The sequence below is a fragment of the Podarcis filfolensis genome, assembly GCF_964270895.1.
Source record: "Podarcis filfolensis genome assembly, chromosome: 5".
NCBI lineage: Eukaryota > Metazoa > Chordata > Lepidosauria > Squamata > Lacertidae > Podarcis > Podarcis filfolensis.
Window position 1 is genome coordinate 77,484,688 of NC_139608.1, and position 13,702 is coordinate 77,498,389.

At 41.8% G+C, this 13,702-nt stretch overlaps 1 protein-coding gene across 2 annotated transcripts in view; it reads right to left on the bottom strand.

Moving 5' to 3' along the window:
- The window catches only part of NRG3 (neuregulin 3), a 577,425-nt gene that overhangs the window by 7,899 nt on the left and 555,824 nt on the right, over positions 1-13,702 (bottom strand). For both annotated transcript variants that reach the window (XM_083614719.1, XM_083614718.1), the window contains one exon: positions 6,708-6,835. In XM_083614719.1, coding sequence (XP_083470845.1) covers positions 6,708-6,835 — 128 coding nt within the window. The remainder of the gene's footprint in view (positions 1-6,707; positions 6,836-13,702) is intronic.

Sequence of the window (13,702 nt, forward strand, 5' to 3'; positions counted from 1 at the left end):
TTTCCTCCCATTGCACATGCTTGTCTCCCCGTGGAGGCAAACATGTTTATGAAGCACAAAACACACACCACTGCATTTACAACAACTCCGAGAACAAACACTTCTTTTCCCGTATGTTACTAAACAAAGCTGATTATCCATCGCGTTATGGACAAGCACTTTCAGAAGCAGATTTTGTTTCCTCCAGCCTGGAGAGCTTCAACAGGAGGGAACACTATTTAGGCAATCAGAATGTGAGATAGAATTCAAAAGGTAATTTATTGCGTGCAACATCTGTCTGAAAACGTGAGGCAGGGGCTTGTGCAAGATCTGTGCACCTGCAGATGCTGCAACATACTTAACTAGGATGCTTCACAAGAAGCAGAAGTCTTAATCTGGCTGGGAAGATCCCTAGGAAGGCATTAGAACCGTCAGCATCTAGCTTCTGTTGGCAGGTAAGCCGATTACAGCTGAGCAAAACAGAATCACAACCAATGCAATGCATCCCAGGGTGCTTTTCATGGGGAAGACAGAGACCTATGCTGAAACGCTTTTATCTCTGGGAGAGAGGCAAGCAAATGCTTTGCCACCTCTTCTTTGCCACAGTTTCCAAGAAAAAGAGAAGAGGGAGAATAAAGCACACATTATGTGCTTCCTCTAGGACCAGTTCATATGCCCACATCTTATTTGCTCCGTCTTTGCACTTGCATGGGACATTGAGCAAAAGCTCACTAGCTGTGATGCATTTGGAGTTCTGAATCTGTTACATATCTATATTCTCAACAGAAGAATATTTACTTTGTACTAGAGGGGAAAGGGAATAAATGTTAAGATGCATTCAAAGTTTCTGAATGTGAAGGTTTCCAATTCCTAGGTTCAATATTAGGTTTTACCATGGAATTAAAAATTAGGCTTTGGGGAATATTGATCATTTTGATAGGAATAAAATATGAAACAACATCAACGATCAAATACCATTACCTTTTAAATACAACAGCGTACTTTAAAAATGCAGTCAAATGCAAAATAAATATTATATTGCATGTAAATAATGTCAAGTATAGAATATTATTGTAGGTCAGCTATCAAATATGCTAATGTGCTCATCACATGCCAACTATTACACGGTGCAAAATGCCAGCTCTCAAATATGGACATCAACTATAGGGTGTATAGGTATAAAATGCTTGGTGAATATTTAACAAATCTTTGATTAACCAGGAGGACATGAAAATTTGCAGAGGAGAATTTCTGGAAACAAATTAATTACAGACGGAACAAGGGATCTCAAGAAGTCAAAGAGCCTTCCTAGTAGAAACATAACTGTAAAGAATGGACAGTTGAGCCCCACAGACAGTGGTAAAACTTAAGAATGCCAACCTCTGTGGTAAACTCTGGCTAGCAGACGCAATCCAAAGGAAAATTATGCTGATGGTTTATATTTTTAGGGTGTCCATCAACCAATTCCTCTTGGTAGTTAACTTGCCAGATTTAACTGCTCTTTTCCCCACTGTGAAATCAATACACGAGGAGACCTCTCATATACTACTTTTAACTTCCAGATACTGTACAGATCATGGCATATATAGCACAAATTGCTGCATAGCCACAACTTTCAGCTCATTCAGTTCATTTTTGCTTTTCCCAACTCCCTGTACATTATCAACGATCATATTCAGTTGCATACAGATTCTTTCTTGTAAGGTGTTTTGCCACATGTACACAGCAATTAAACACTGTACAAGAAGAATCCTGATCATACGTACTTCTAATACAGAAGTAAATTGGGGGGTAAATTAGAGCGCAGATTCTAGTGGATTCTTGTAAATTCTAGTACCAGAATTTACACAACATATAGGCCTACAATATAGGCCTTCTGGGACATTTTCAACTGCACAGAGATAAAGTGTCCTCAGATTGGAGCCACTTGACATCTATAGTTTTCTTTCTGTATACAAAAATTGATTGTTTTTTTTGGGGGGGGGGTTGTAGTTTTAAAAGGTTTATAAGAAAACTCCCTGAATTTTATATTGGGTGCTTTTTGTTGTTTTTGCCAACCTTTTCCCCTACAACAACAACAACAACAAAAACCCTGAAAAATTAATCCAGGGATACAGATTTAAGAGTTCCAAAAGTTTTATTTTTGAAAACCAAGAAAAGTCTGAGACAAAAAAGAAGTCCAATAAATCTATTGAGTATTGCCACTGGGGTGTTTTACTTTTATTTTGTCCTAGCTAATGTTAATGTATTGGGGGTTTAAAAAGGGGGGGGGACCAGACACCAATTGTGTGACTTTTTCGGGGAAGCAGACTTTAGTGCCTTTCCTTCTGAGATGGCACCCATAGCTGTTTGGGGGCATTTTATGATATCAGGATACATTTAAATTTAGCCCGGGTTAGAAAATCCATACCCCCCCAAAAAAACACAACCCATTTTTCAGGAGTCTAAGTTAGTGAATCACACTAAGATTGTGTTTTTGCAGTGTTCTGCCAATGTACATGCACATGTTGGTACTATGGGTTGGGGAAAGGTTGCAAAAGAATAGGAGGAACTGAAAACTGTGACAAGCTGCACATGTTCCAGGGAAAAACATTGTTCCAGACATTCTTCCAGTGAAGCTAAAATCCAGGACTAGCAGAAGGCAAGGCAGAGACAAACCCACTGAACAAGAAATGAACAGAACTTGGAAATGTATTTCTCCCTGAAACATGGGCTGAGAATTCCAATGAGAATTCAGATTCACATCTAAGCAACTAGTCACAAGTAACTAAGCTTCAATTTTGGCTTTAAAGCAAGATTAGTAGGTATATGGGAAATGTGGATGCGAGAGAAACAAGCAAATCTAACTATCTATTTATCTAATAATCTTAGCTGACATTTTGCAGGATAAATCCATGTTTATGGGTCTGCAAATCCAACTTACTGCACTTGTGCTTGTACTCTGAGGCAAGGTAGAAAAAGAGAAAGGAAACGGGTGTGCCCATTTCAACACTTAAGCACATTTTGTGCTATAATGCGCGCCAGTTTGTGCGACATTTTGGGGTGGGAAACCAAGTACTCGACCAACGCAGAGAATGCTCAGAAAATCAAAGATATCTGAGATATTTGGTATTTATTCAAGCGGAAAAGGCAGTGGAAATTAACGGACTTATTTTGCACCTCCCTAATTGAAATAAACGAGACTCAACTGTTTAACTATGTGATTAAATCCCACTGATTTTAATGGGACTTGAATGTGTCAAACATCCTCTCTATTAAGCTTCACTGGGTGCTTTCCAGAGGAAGCTAAGCTTTCTTAATACTCACTGGAAAGAATAGGATTGAATGCATGTGGCGAAATGCTTAAGTTCAATTGATTTCAAGAGTTCCTGGTAGGTTCACCACAATGCTTCTTAAGAACCAGTGGGAAAAGAAGATAGTTAAGAAAATAAAGAAAACATAGCAGAATAAATTAAGCCACAACACTGGAATCGATAATTTATACCTCAGTACTAACAATATTTATGTCAGAGTAAGTCCACAATTGTTTCAAGTATGTGAAAAGACTGCAGCCATGCACTCTTATGTTTTTAAGTTTAAGCTCCTGTTTGGATTGCTTTTCAGAATAAAGACTTTGCTGGCATGGGGTGTCCGGCATCTTTTCCAGAGAATCTGTGAACATGGATATGAGTCAGGATACACTAGACTACTCCAGCAATTTTCAGCTAAGATGAATTTCGAAGTTCTTGAATGGACAAAACATCAGTGGAATTTTAAAGGAGGAGAGGGATGGATATGTCTAGTGAAACTGTGCACAGAAACTCTACAGTTGTGAGACCCAAGCCTTGGTGAATGTCTCACAAATTCCAGGAGTAAATATAATTGGTTGGATCCAAGCATAGTTATGCTTAGAGAGAACCACTGACATCAATGGGATGACCATGTTAATGTTCAAATGAAGTCAATGGGTCTTGTATAAATCTCACCCAATATGACTTGTGGTTAGACTCTTCTGTTTGAATAGCTCTAAATGATGCTTTAACTGTTCACCTAAATATGTCACTTGTGAATGTGGTAAATGTATGTATCTCACATGTACATTCACCTGAAAACCAAAATTGGCTGGGGCTTCCAGCAGGGCACATGCTAGATGGCAAGTCTAGATTTGTTACTCTGTAATTTGCAAAATGGCTCTACTTCTGCTGGGAGCCTGAAACATTTATAAATCTTGTTGTAAGTTAGCTTTAGTGATAATTGATATTCTTCATAATTTCCCAATTGACTTTTCCTGCAGGTCAATGACCTTTCACAGAAAAGAAGTTCCCTTCTCATGCCTTAAGGAATATCATGCCTTCCATGATAAACACCGTCAAGTCTTATTGAAATTCTTTAACCTTCCCTCAAAACTCAAATTGACATTTTGCTTGAGCGGGACTTTGAATTTGCCCTGAATTTTGCTTTAGGTAGAATCAATTTGGAGGTGACTTTTACACAGGCACCGGCATTTTCTAGACTGATCTAAAAAAAATATATTGCATGAGCAAGAGTTTATCATCATGTATTTACTGTTATCATGCTATATCTGTCTGCTGAGAAGAATCAAGTGAAAAACCCCAGATGACTAATCTGTCTCTTGTACAGTATTTGTAGCATAAAATAACTTATAAAGCAATTGCACAATGCATACAATCAATGCTAGGCTTATAAATCACTGACATTTAGAAGTCTATTGCCTGTTCTAAAAAACAATGGTCTGGTGTATTAAATAGTAAATTATAAAATGACTAAAGCAATCACCTATAAATCAAATCAGGCCCAAGAATCCGCAAAGGCACATATTTAAAACACCAATACTTGCAAAAAGGACTTTCATTACTGCATCCTTTTTATAAATAAAATAATTATTTTTATATAAATATGATCATTATCATATTTATAGTTAAATATGATAATGGTCATATTTATATAAATAGAATTATTTTATTTATAAAAAGGATGCAGTAAGGGAAGTCCTGTTTTAAATAGTTTCAATACATTTAATAGTATTTTAAAGAATCATCAGATTGCCTTGTGCTTACCCTGAAAATGCATTGTGGATTTTGGATATTAAAATTGAATGCTGAGTTCTCCAACACCTACAGTGACAAGTGTGGAGGTGGATCCACTCCTTGGTCCATTCTGTGTGGTTTCACAAGCACTAGGGCCAGTCTCTCCTCCCCTGATGAGATACCTCTGCCTACAGACTCTGATAGCTGATCCACAGACTGCTTGCAGGACCCAAAGGGCTCTGCAAAACTGGAAACTCCATCACACTGAAAGAGCCAAAGGCTGCGAGAGTAGGCACTGGTTCTTTAACTGGCTAAAAGGCAACACCCGGGATGGGACTGCAGACAATGGTTATCTTACTCTGCTCTAAAATTCAGGCCATGGATCCAGGACTTTGCTGACACAGTGGGATGTTTGACCTCATGTACAGGAGCACTATGGGACATGAGCGGCGCTGTGGTCTAAACCACTGAGCCTTGGGCTTGCCGATCAAAAGGTCGGCAGTTCGAATTGTCGCAACAGGGTGAGCTCCCGTTGCTTGGTCCCAGCTCCTGCCAACCTAGCAGTTTGAAAGCACCCCCAAAAGTTCAAGTAGATAAATAGGTACCACTCTGGTGGGAAGGTAAACAGCATTTCCGTGTGCTGCTCTGGTTTCACCAGAAGCGGCTTAGTCATGCTGGCCACATGACCCGGAAAAACTGTCTGCGGACAAACGCCAGCTCCCTTAACCTGTAAAGAGAGATGAGCGCCGCCACCCCAGAGTCGTTTGTGACTGGACTTAACTGTCAGGGGTCCCTTTACCTTTACAGGAGCACTATCCATGGTTCTGAATTCCAACTTTGTTGACTTTTGTATTGCCCTGCCAGAGAGAATCTGGATTTTCTGACCTTCCCTTGTTTGGGCTAGCACACCTCTCCTGTGGTTGGGTGCATCAAGTGTTGTCTCTAGAATTATAGCAGCAGTGAGGAACCTCTGATACTCAGATCTAATGAGGTGTGCCAAGTCTTTCAGTTTGGCCTGTGAAGCCACTTGGGAAACAATGCTCACCTGTCAATCACTTGACAACATATCAGATAGAGTCATTTATTATCTCTGTTCTAAGGACTACAGAGAGATCCTTCCAGCAACCCCCACCCCAGAATTGGAGTGAAGAAAACTGGAATTGTCAATGGGGGGGGGGACATCTAGTTGGCCACTGTGAGAAAAGGATGCAAGACTAGGTGGGCGATTGTTCGCTCTCAGGTGAATATATAAAGCAGCCATTTTTAATATTGAGTTCTATTTGTTTGGGGGGTGGGCACTGAGAAAATCTGGTCGTTGGCATCACTGTCTGCCCACAGGAAGATGAGTCATTAACTTCATGAACTGAAATGAGGCAGGAGAGTGGGGGAAATCTTCTATTCTGATGGTTTCTCAGAATACAATTGCCTCCTTCACTGGTCTGTGACTACAGCTTTGATGGCATCCTTAATATTTCCTCTAGGCCTTTTAGAAAAAAAAGAGAGAGAAAAGAATGTGGAACATGGAGAGCAGAAGTAATGGCTGTTTTACATCTGCAGTGGAAGAAACGCTGGACATCTGCTTAATGAACAGATCAAGGCTCCTTCCATGCCATACACTCTTAAATGTCCCCCTAGTCACTGTGCACGACTGTGCTGCATATGTATCACAAAACAAATGTCAATTAAGAGTCGCTTCCTTACCTGTGTGGCTTCATAGCCTGGCTACCTCTGTCAGGAGACAAGGCTTCCGGAAAGGACTGAGTTCCTGAAAAGCTAGATTCCATCATTTTTTCCATCACTGGCTCTGGATGTCTGTTTGCCTTTGAATACTGTAGCAAAGAAAACGAGGGGCAGGAAGAGAGATTAACGGTGCATTAATAGCCATGTATATGACTCCGTATATGTAAGTACCGTGAGATAATGTCTGTTCATAGAACAAAAGCAGGAGGTGCCAGATTTTGATTTTAAAAACACCGTACGCTTCCCAGATCCAAGGAGTGGGCTTAGATTGTGCCACGGGATAAGACCTGGTGGATCAGGTGAGCATATTCTGCTACTAGACACAATAGCTATCTGCTATTTGCAGGGAATTACAGGTGGAAGAGCAGTGTTGTGCGTCGGGTTCTGCTTGTGAGCTTCCTACAGACATCAGGTTGGCCACTGTGTGAACCTGAGCTTGGAAAGTTCATTTGAAAGCTAGTTCCAGTTCCAGCTCCTCCCCTCCAAAAAGGATTTAGTTCAGTTCCCATGAATTCACAGTTCATCCTCCTGGTCCTTCAGAATTTTACAAGCTGTTCTGCTAAAGTATACTTAAGAAGACTCAGAAAGTCTCAAAAGACACACCCAATATAATGAGAACAATTGTGGTATTTATTTCTCCCCGAACACTTGTGATATTTATACCTGAGCAGCAGCAGCACTTTTCAGAGAGGTACATAAATGGTAAATGCACAGAGTTAAGTACGATCAAAGCCACAGAGAAAGACTATTTGCAACAGATATATTTTATTTATTCTCGAGGTTTCTTGCAAGACCATCAAATGCATTCATAAAATGCCTCTTGGTCATTACAGGGAGGCTTACTAATACTATGCCACAGTGCAAATGAGCCACCACTCTGGCCTTAAGGGGTTGGAGTTTGCAGTCAGTTTGTCACACACACACACAAAGCCATTTACACCACTGTCACAGTCATGGTTCCCACCCCCCAATAATCTTGGGAAAGAACAATGGTAGGAATTGTACTCCATACCCTTAACAAACTACGTTTCCCAAGATGCTTCATTCTGTTAAAGAACTTATCATTATTTATTATTATGACAATCAAGAAAAAATAAAGATAAAATTAACCAAATGCAATGCTCCTAAGGGAAGTTGCACAGCAATGTAAGACTGATAAACCAAAGCAAAATTAGTTCCTTAACAATCAGAACATCTCAAAGCTGTACTGCATTTTTGAGAGCAACTTTGAGACAATATTGGGATCCAGTTTGCCACAGAAACACTTTGCATTTGTCCTGGTTCTTTTGACTTTGATAAATGTGTCAACTTAGACATTAAATCAAATTCTCAAATTGCATCTGTCCATTCATTAATACTAGCTATTATTGGCATACTTGCTATAGCATCCATATAAGGAAATAGTTCTTGGTGTTCTTTCCTCATTGACTCAGCAGCATAATTTAATAATAATAGCAGAGGATCATACAGGATTTCATAACCTAATTTTTTTATATTAAATCTGCAATCTCTTCCTAATATTCCTTTACCCCATTGCATTTCTGCCATATGTGATATAGTCTCCTGTTTCTTTCCGACAAGTCTTTGGGCAATTCTCATTTCCTTTACTTATGATTTTAGGAGTTACATACCAACTTAGCATTATTTTAGAATAGTTTAGTCTCATATGCATGTGTATGGAGAACATGTTTTGCCTTAGTCCAAAATGTACCCCAAGTCTCCATTTCCAACATCTTGTGCCCACAATCATTTGTGAGGAGGTGGCAGGAAATCTGCTCCACTTCACGTGGACCACATGGCCACCCACTCCCCTCTGGGGGCAGGGGACAAAGTTCCATGTCACCCGGAGGTTCCTAGCCACTTCATCGTCCAGCCAGCCAATCCGCTGTCTGGAGAGGCATGGCCAGGACCCATTTAAACTGAGGCAATCGTCACAACTTTGTAATGTTTGGCGGTTAGGCATTGGTTGATCTCATGATGGGGGAAGGGAGGTGTGGCCATCACCTGCCCCTCCAAGCTTAAGGGTATTCCGTTAAAGGAATGCAGGGGTGTGGATCTTGTCCGAAGCCCGGGGCAGGGCTAGAGCCATGCCACGACCCTGTCGGGAACCCTGGGGGAGCTCAAGTTGGTTTGCATCAACGGGGTTCCCCCTACCGATGGTTGATCCTTATCGGACTCCCTGCATGATGGGCAGGAATCAGATATCGTTGGGTCAGTCCAATGCCTAAGCCAATACCACTCACATTCTGTAACCACTAAAGTTGTGGCCTAAATTTGCCCAACAACATTTAACCCAATATCTGTGTCCTCGTCACTTATTCATCAACGAGGGGGTGGTTTCGGGGTCTCAACACGCAATCACTTTATCCCAACATCTAGGTTTTCCAAATGATCCAAGTTATGTTCTGCTGAGGCTCCTTTCCACAAGGATCTTACCACAATATATCCACAAATTATCACCACGTCAAGTCACATAACTGCACAATGGGAACTTCTCCCCAAGCCACACCCACCTGCCACACCTCTGACATAATATGTGAGGGACAGTTAGAGATGGAAGCCTTCAAAGATGCTCCCAATTGTGTATAGGCAACGGAGCCTTCCTTTTCCCACTGATCAGCTGACTGGCAGTGAGAGCAACCCTGCTGGGATTGGCTCCCCTGTGGTTGAGCAGCTAATCCATAGAGGAAGCAGATTCGGAGTCATAGGCCATCAACTGAAAGTCAGTGCTCCTCGACTCCATTGCTGTGGGGCGCTTACTGGTGTGCCCTACATCTCTCCTCCCTTGCCATCTGCCCTGAATTGCATTGCAGTGAGAAAGCCACTCCCGACGTAAGGAGGGGGGTGGTTGCGGGCTCACGCCCCATCTACATCCTCGCGGGGCTGGCTGCAGCCCCGCGGGACTTGGGGAATCCCGGGATTCATTAGTATTCATCATTCACTGTGCCAGCCAATCGGCTGGTGGCGGGGGCGGGCTTAGTAGGGGGCATTTAAGGTCGGGGCAGCTGCTGTCATAAGGATGCTATCCTTCATTGCTATTGGAACAAACATAATTTGCAGAGGTGGCGGCTTGCGGAAGTTTGGGAATGGAGGACAAATTTGTGGAAAAATAAGATGAAACCCCATAGGTAGGATGTGGAGCCTTGCAGAATCTGAAGGTCAACAGCAGAGCTCCAGCAGAGCTTGGTGGGTCAGGTGTGCTTGTGTGGAAAAGCTGATTTGAGGATTAATGAGGTTCAGCACGTGTTCAGTATAGCACAGTTTCTGCATAGCAAGGACTGCATTTTTGAGAAGCTGTGTAATTATTCAACTGGGAAATTATATTGGAGGAATTTGGAGGCAGGGTAAAACTAAAATAGAGTTATACTGATGCATTGTCAGAATATATACACATATTATTTGTATGCACACTGTTGTTTGCCAGAGTTTGCCATAGAATATATACACTTTATTGTTTGCAAAAGTTTCAGCTCCTGGTTCTAATCAGCATTATGACAGCTAATTATTTTATGAGGAAAATATTAATGCTTTATTTAAACTGAGACAGAGAAACCTTTTCAGTTCTGGAGACATTTGCATAGCTATTGACGAAAAAGAAAACCGCTTGTCTCAAAAATGCAAATTTTGCATTCTGAATCCTCCCCTTTGTATATCAGTAGATTATTTTGACAGATGGGCGGGGCCCCATCCACCTGCCAATCACTTGACATTGCCATGACATCAACTGAGCATATTTCCCCCCCTTTATAGTGTGGCAGACTGTACTACAAAAAGCAACTCCAAGCCAAGTGAGGCATGAAGCTACACAGCCTTCTCTCTTCAGCAATTGGTTGCTCTACCAGGAACAATGTCCATGCTATCTGGGACCTATGGGAGTTGGAATCCGGATGTTGCTGGATTCTGACTCCCATAGGCCCCAGATAGCATGGACAGTGTTCAGGGATGTTGAGAGTTGAAGTCCAATACAGGCTTCCCACCCCTCTTTTAATGAACTGCTCAGGACTTAATAGCTTGAAGGGATCTGGAAGAGGGAGCAGGCTTCGGCCTGGTGGTCCCACTAGTCAGTGGAGAATCGGGACCCTGGCAGAATCTCTGCAACCTCTTTCTGAGAGTGCATAGACTATGAAAAGCAAAGAGTGGGACAATTACAGCTAGAATGATGTAAGCTAAGACAGGATTGTCAAACAAGGTGAGTTGTGCAGGACACCCTATTACCTGTTTCTCTCCTTGCAAGTCAGATGGGCTGGTGAGATATTTGGCAGATCTTTAGTCAAGTATTCTGAAAATCAATGAATATCACCAAATAAAGTTGTGGCCCTCAGCTCAGTCCATCTAATCTGTTTTGTCACTTGATGCCCAGGCACAGGGCAAATAATAATAATAATTTTATTATTTATATCCTGCCCATCGGGCTGGGTTTCCCCAGCCACTCTGGGCAGCTTACAGCACATAAAAAACTATAAAACATTAGACATTTAAAATTTTCCTGATACAAGGTTGCCTTCAGATGTCTTCAAAAAGTTTATTTCCTTGACATCTGATGGGAGGAGGTTTTACAGGGCCGGTGCCACTACCGAGAAGGCCCTCTGCCATAATAATAATTTTATGATTCATAAAACCGTTAGTTCCAAGACTTCTCATGGATAAAAATCAACTGCCTAAAAGAAATTTTAGAGATATGGCATTTTAAACCATTTTAAGTAACTGAGATGCAGTGGGTTGTCTTTCAAATAAACAGAAGTCTAAACAGGTAAAGGTCTATCATTATGCTATTCAGTGTGAATTAAAATTCTGCAGTGCTGAAGGCTTCTCAGAAAACAAAAGCTGGATTTATTAAAAGAGGGTGGAGGAGGAGGTGTACAAGGTAACCGTGAAATACAGAGGTAGCAGGGAGGAAAAGGAAAACATTTCACACTTTCAATAGAACTTTTCAAAACTGAACCTGCACCCTGCACACAAACACCAGGAGGAATGTAAATTAATACTTTATTAATAATTATTTTTAAAATAACTCCCCCCCCAAAAAAGTGCCCAAGTCTGTTAGATTTTTAAACAACCAAGAGCTAAAAAAACACAAAAAACCCATAGCATAAACTACCAGCCATGTATACTGACTCACAATAGGTTCACAACGCCTGGTTCCAATCTCACACCATGCGCAGTACCGGATTTACGTATAAGCTAAACAAGCTATAGCTTAGGGCCCCACTCTCTTGGGCCCTCCCAAAAAATATACTACTTCTTAATTGTATTCCACTATTAATATACTTCTTCTTAATTGTATTTCAGTTCAACAATTACTTTGGTAAATACATATTTTGTTATGTGCAAATGGCTTTAAATACCTATTAGTTCCATAAATATAGCATATATTCAACACAAAAAACAGCGACAATTTGTTGTTGACAAAGGACAGTTGGACATATAAAGGGCCCCATTACCTTCAGTAGCTTAGGGCCTCATCAAATCTAAATCCGGCCCTGCATGTGGCTGGGACAACTAGAACTGCCAGCAGAATCCTTCATCTAGTATATATTTTAAAAGTTGGCTTGTCTGTATGCCCACTTGTCTGTTGGGCTGCCTCTCGACATACTGTCAGCACACTCGGCATGACGGTTCCTGAGGTAAGGATGGTGGTCATCATCAACGTTGGGCCTCAGGCCACCATTTTGAGTCCAGATGGTGTACCCAAATGTGACTTGGGCATAACTTCACCTATTTTTTGGCATAGGTTCAGCTGCCGCTTGAGATATCATCACCAAACTCAGCACAACAGTTCCCGAAGTGCGGGCAGCAGCCTTTGTTGGATGTTTGGATGCCAGGTGCCATTTTGAACCAAGGTGGCAGACCAAAATGTGACTTTGGTGTGACTTCTGTCATGTTTTTGTGATAGGTCCCAACTCACGAATTAACCTATCCATTTAAAAATCAAAATATTTTTTGATTTCTAAAAATTCCCAGGCAGCACAGGGTAGGAACTGGAAGGAAAGCAAAAGAGACTACCCTCTGGTTCCTCTTCATAGTGTGCTTTTAGCTTTTAAAAAATGCCATGTGTAGAGACTGTCCTTGCTTGGGGGAACCTTGTGTCTCCTATGGGATTTCTAGCTAGGTAATAAAGATAAAGGTAAACGTAAAGGTAAAAGTCCCCTGGATGGTTAAGTGCAGTCAAAGGCGACTATGGGGTTGTGGCGCTCAACTCACTTTCAGGCTGAAGGAGCCACTGTTTGTCCACAGACAGCTTTCTGGGTCATGTGGCCAGCATGACTAAACCGCTTCTGCCACAATGGAACACTGTGATGGAAACCAGAGTGCATGGAAACGCCGTTTACCTTCCCGCCGCAGCAGTACCTATTTATCCACTTGTACTGGCATGCTTTTGAACTGCTAGGTTGGCAGGAGCTGGGACAGAGCAATGGGAGCTCACCCCGGTGCTGGGATTTGAACTGCTAACCTTCTGATCGGCAAGTTCAAGAGGCTCGGTGGTTTAGACCACAGCGCCACCCATGTTTCCCTAGGTAATATGTGGACAAAATCCACGTGTATGGCTACTTGCTGGACTGAAGCAACAGTTACGCTACCTTGGACTGCAGATCTTGGGAAATCGTCAAACACACTGTGGAAAGTAAGCCATGAGCTTGCCTCTGCACCTGTCCTCTAGCAACTGGAGTTAACTTTTCTTTGTCAGGATTCCCTGAACTGCCATTCTGACTTAGGGAGAGTGACAGACTGACTACTCCAGGTTGAGTATTACTACTATGTGATGTCTCTACCTGTTTCCAGCTCCTTCTGTCCAACAGCTGTCCTTTGTGACCTCATGCTTATGATGCCAGCCTGAAGGAGAGAGACTGGCCATTGTGACTTGACGCTACTGCTGCCAAAACACTGGTCCATGCATGTCCATTTGAACAAGAGATGCTAGTCCCATTCCCACACATTACTAGTTTAATGTCACCATA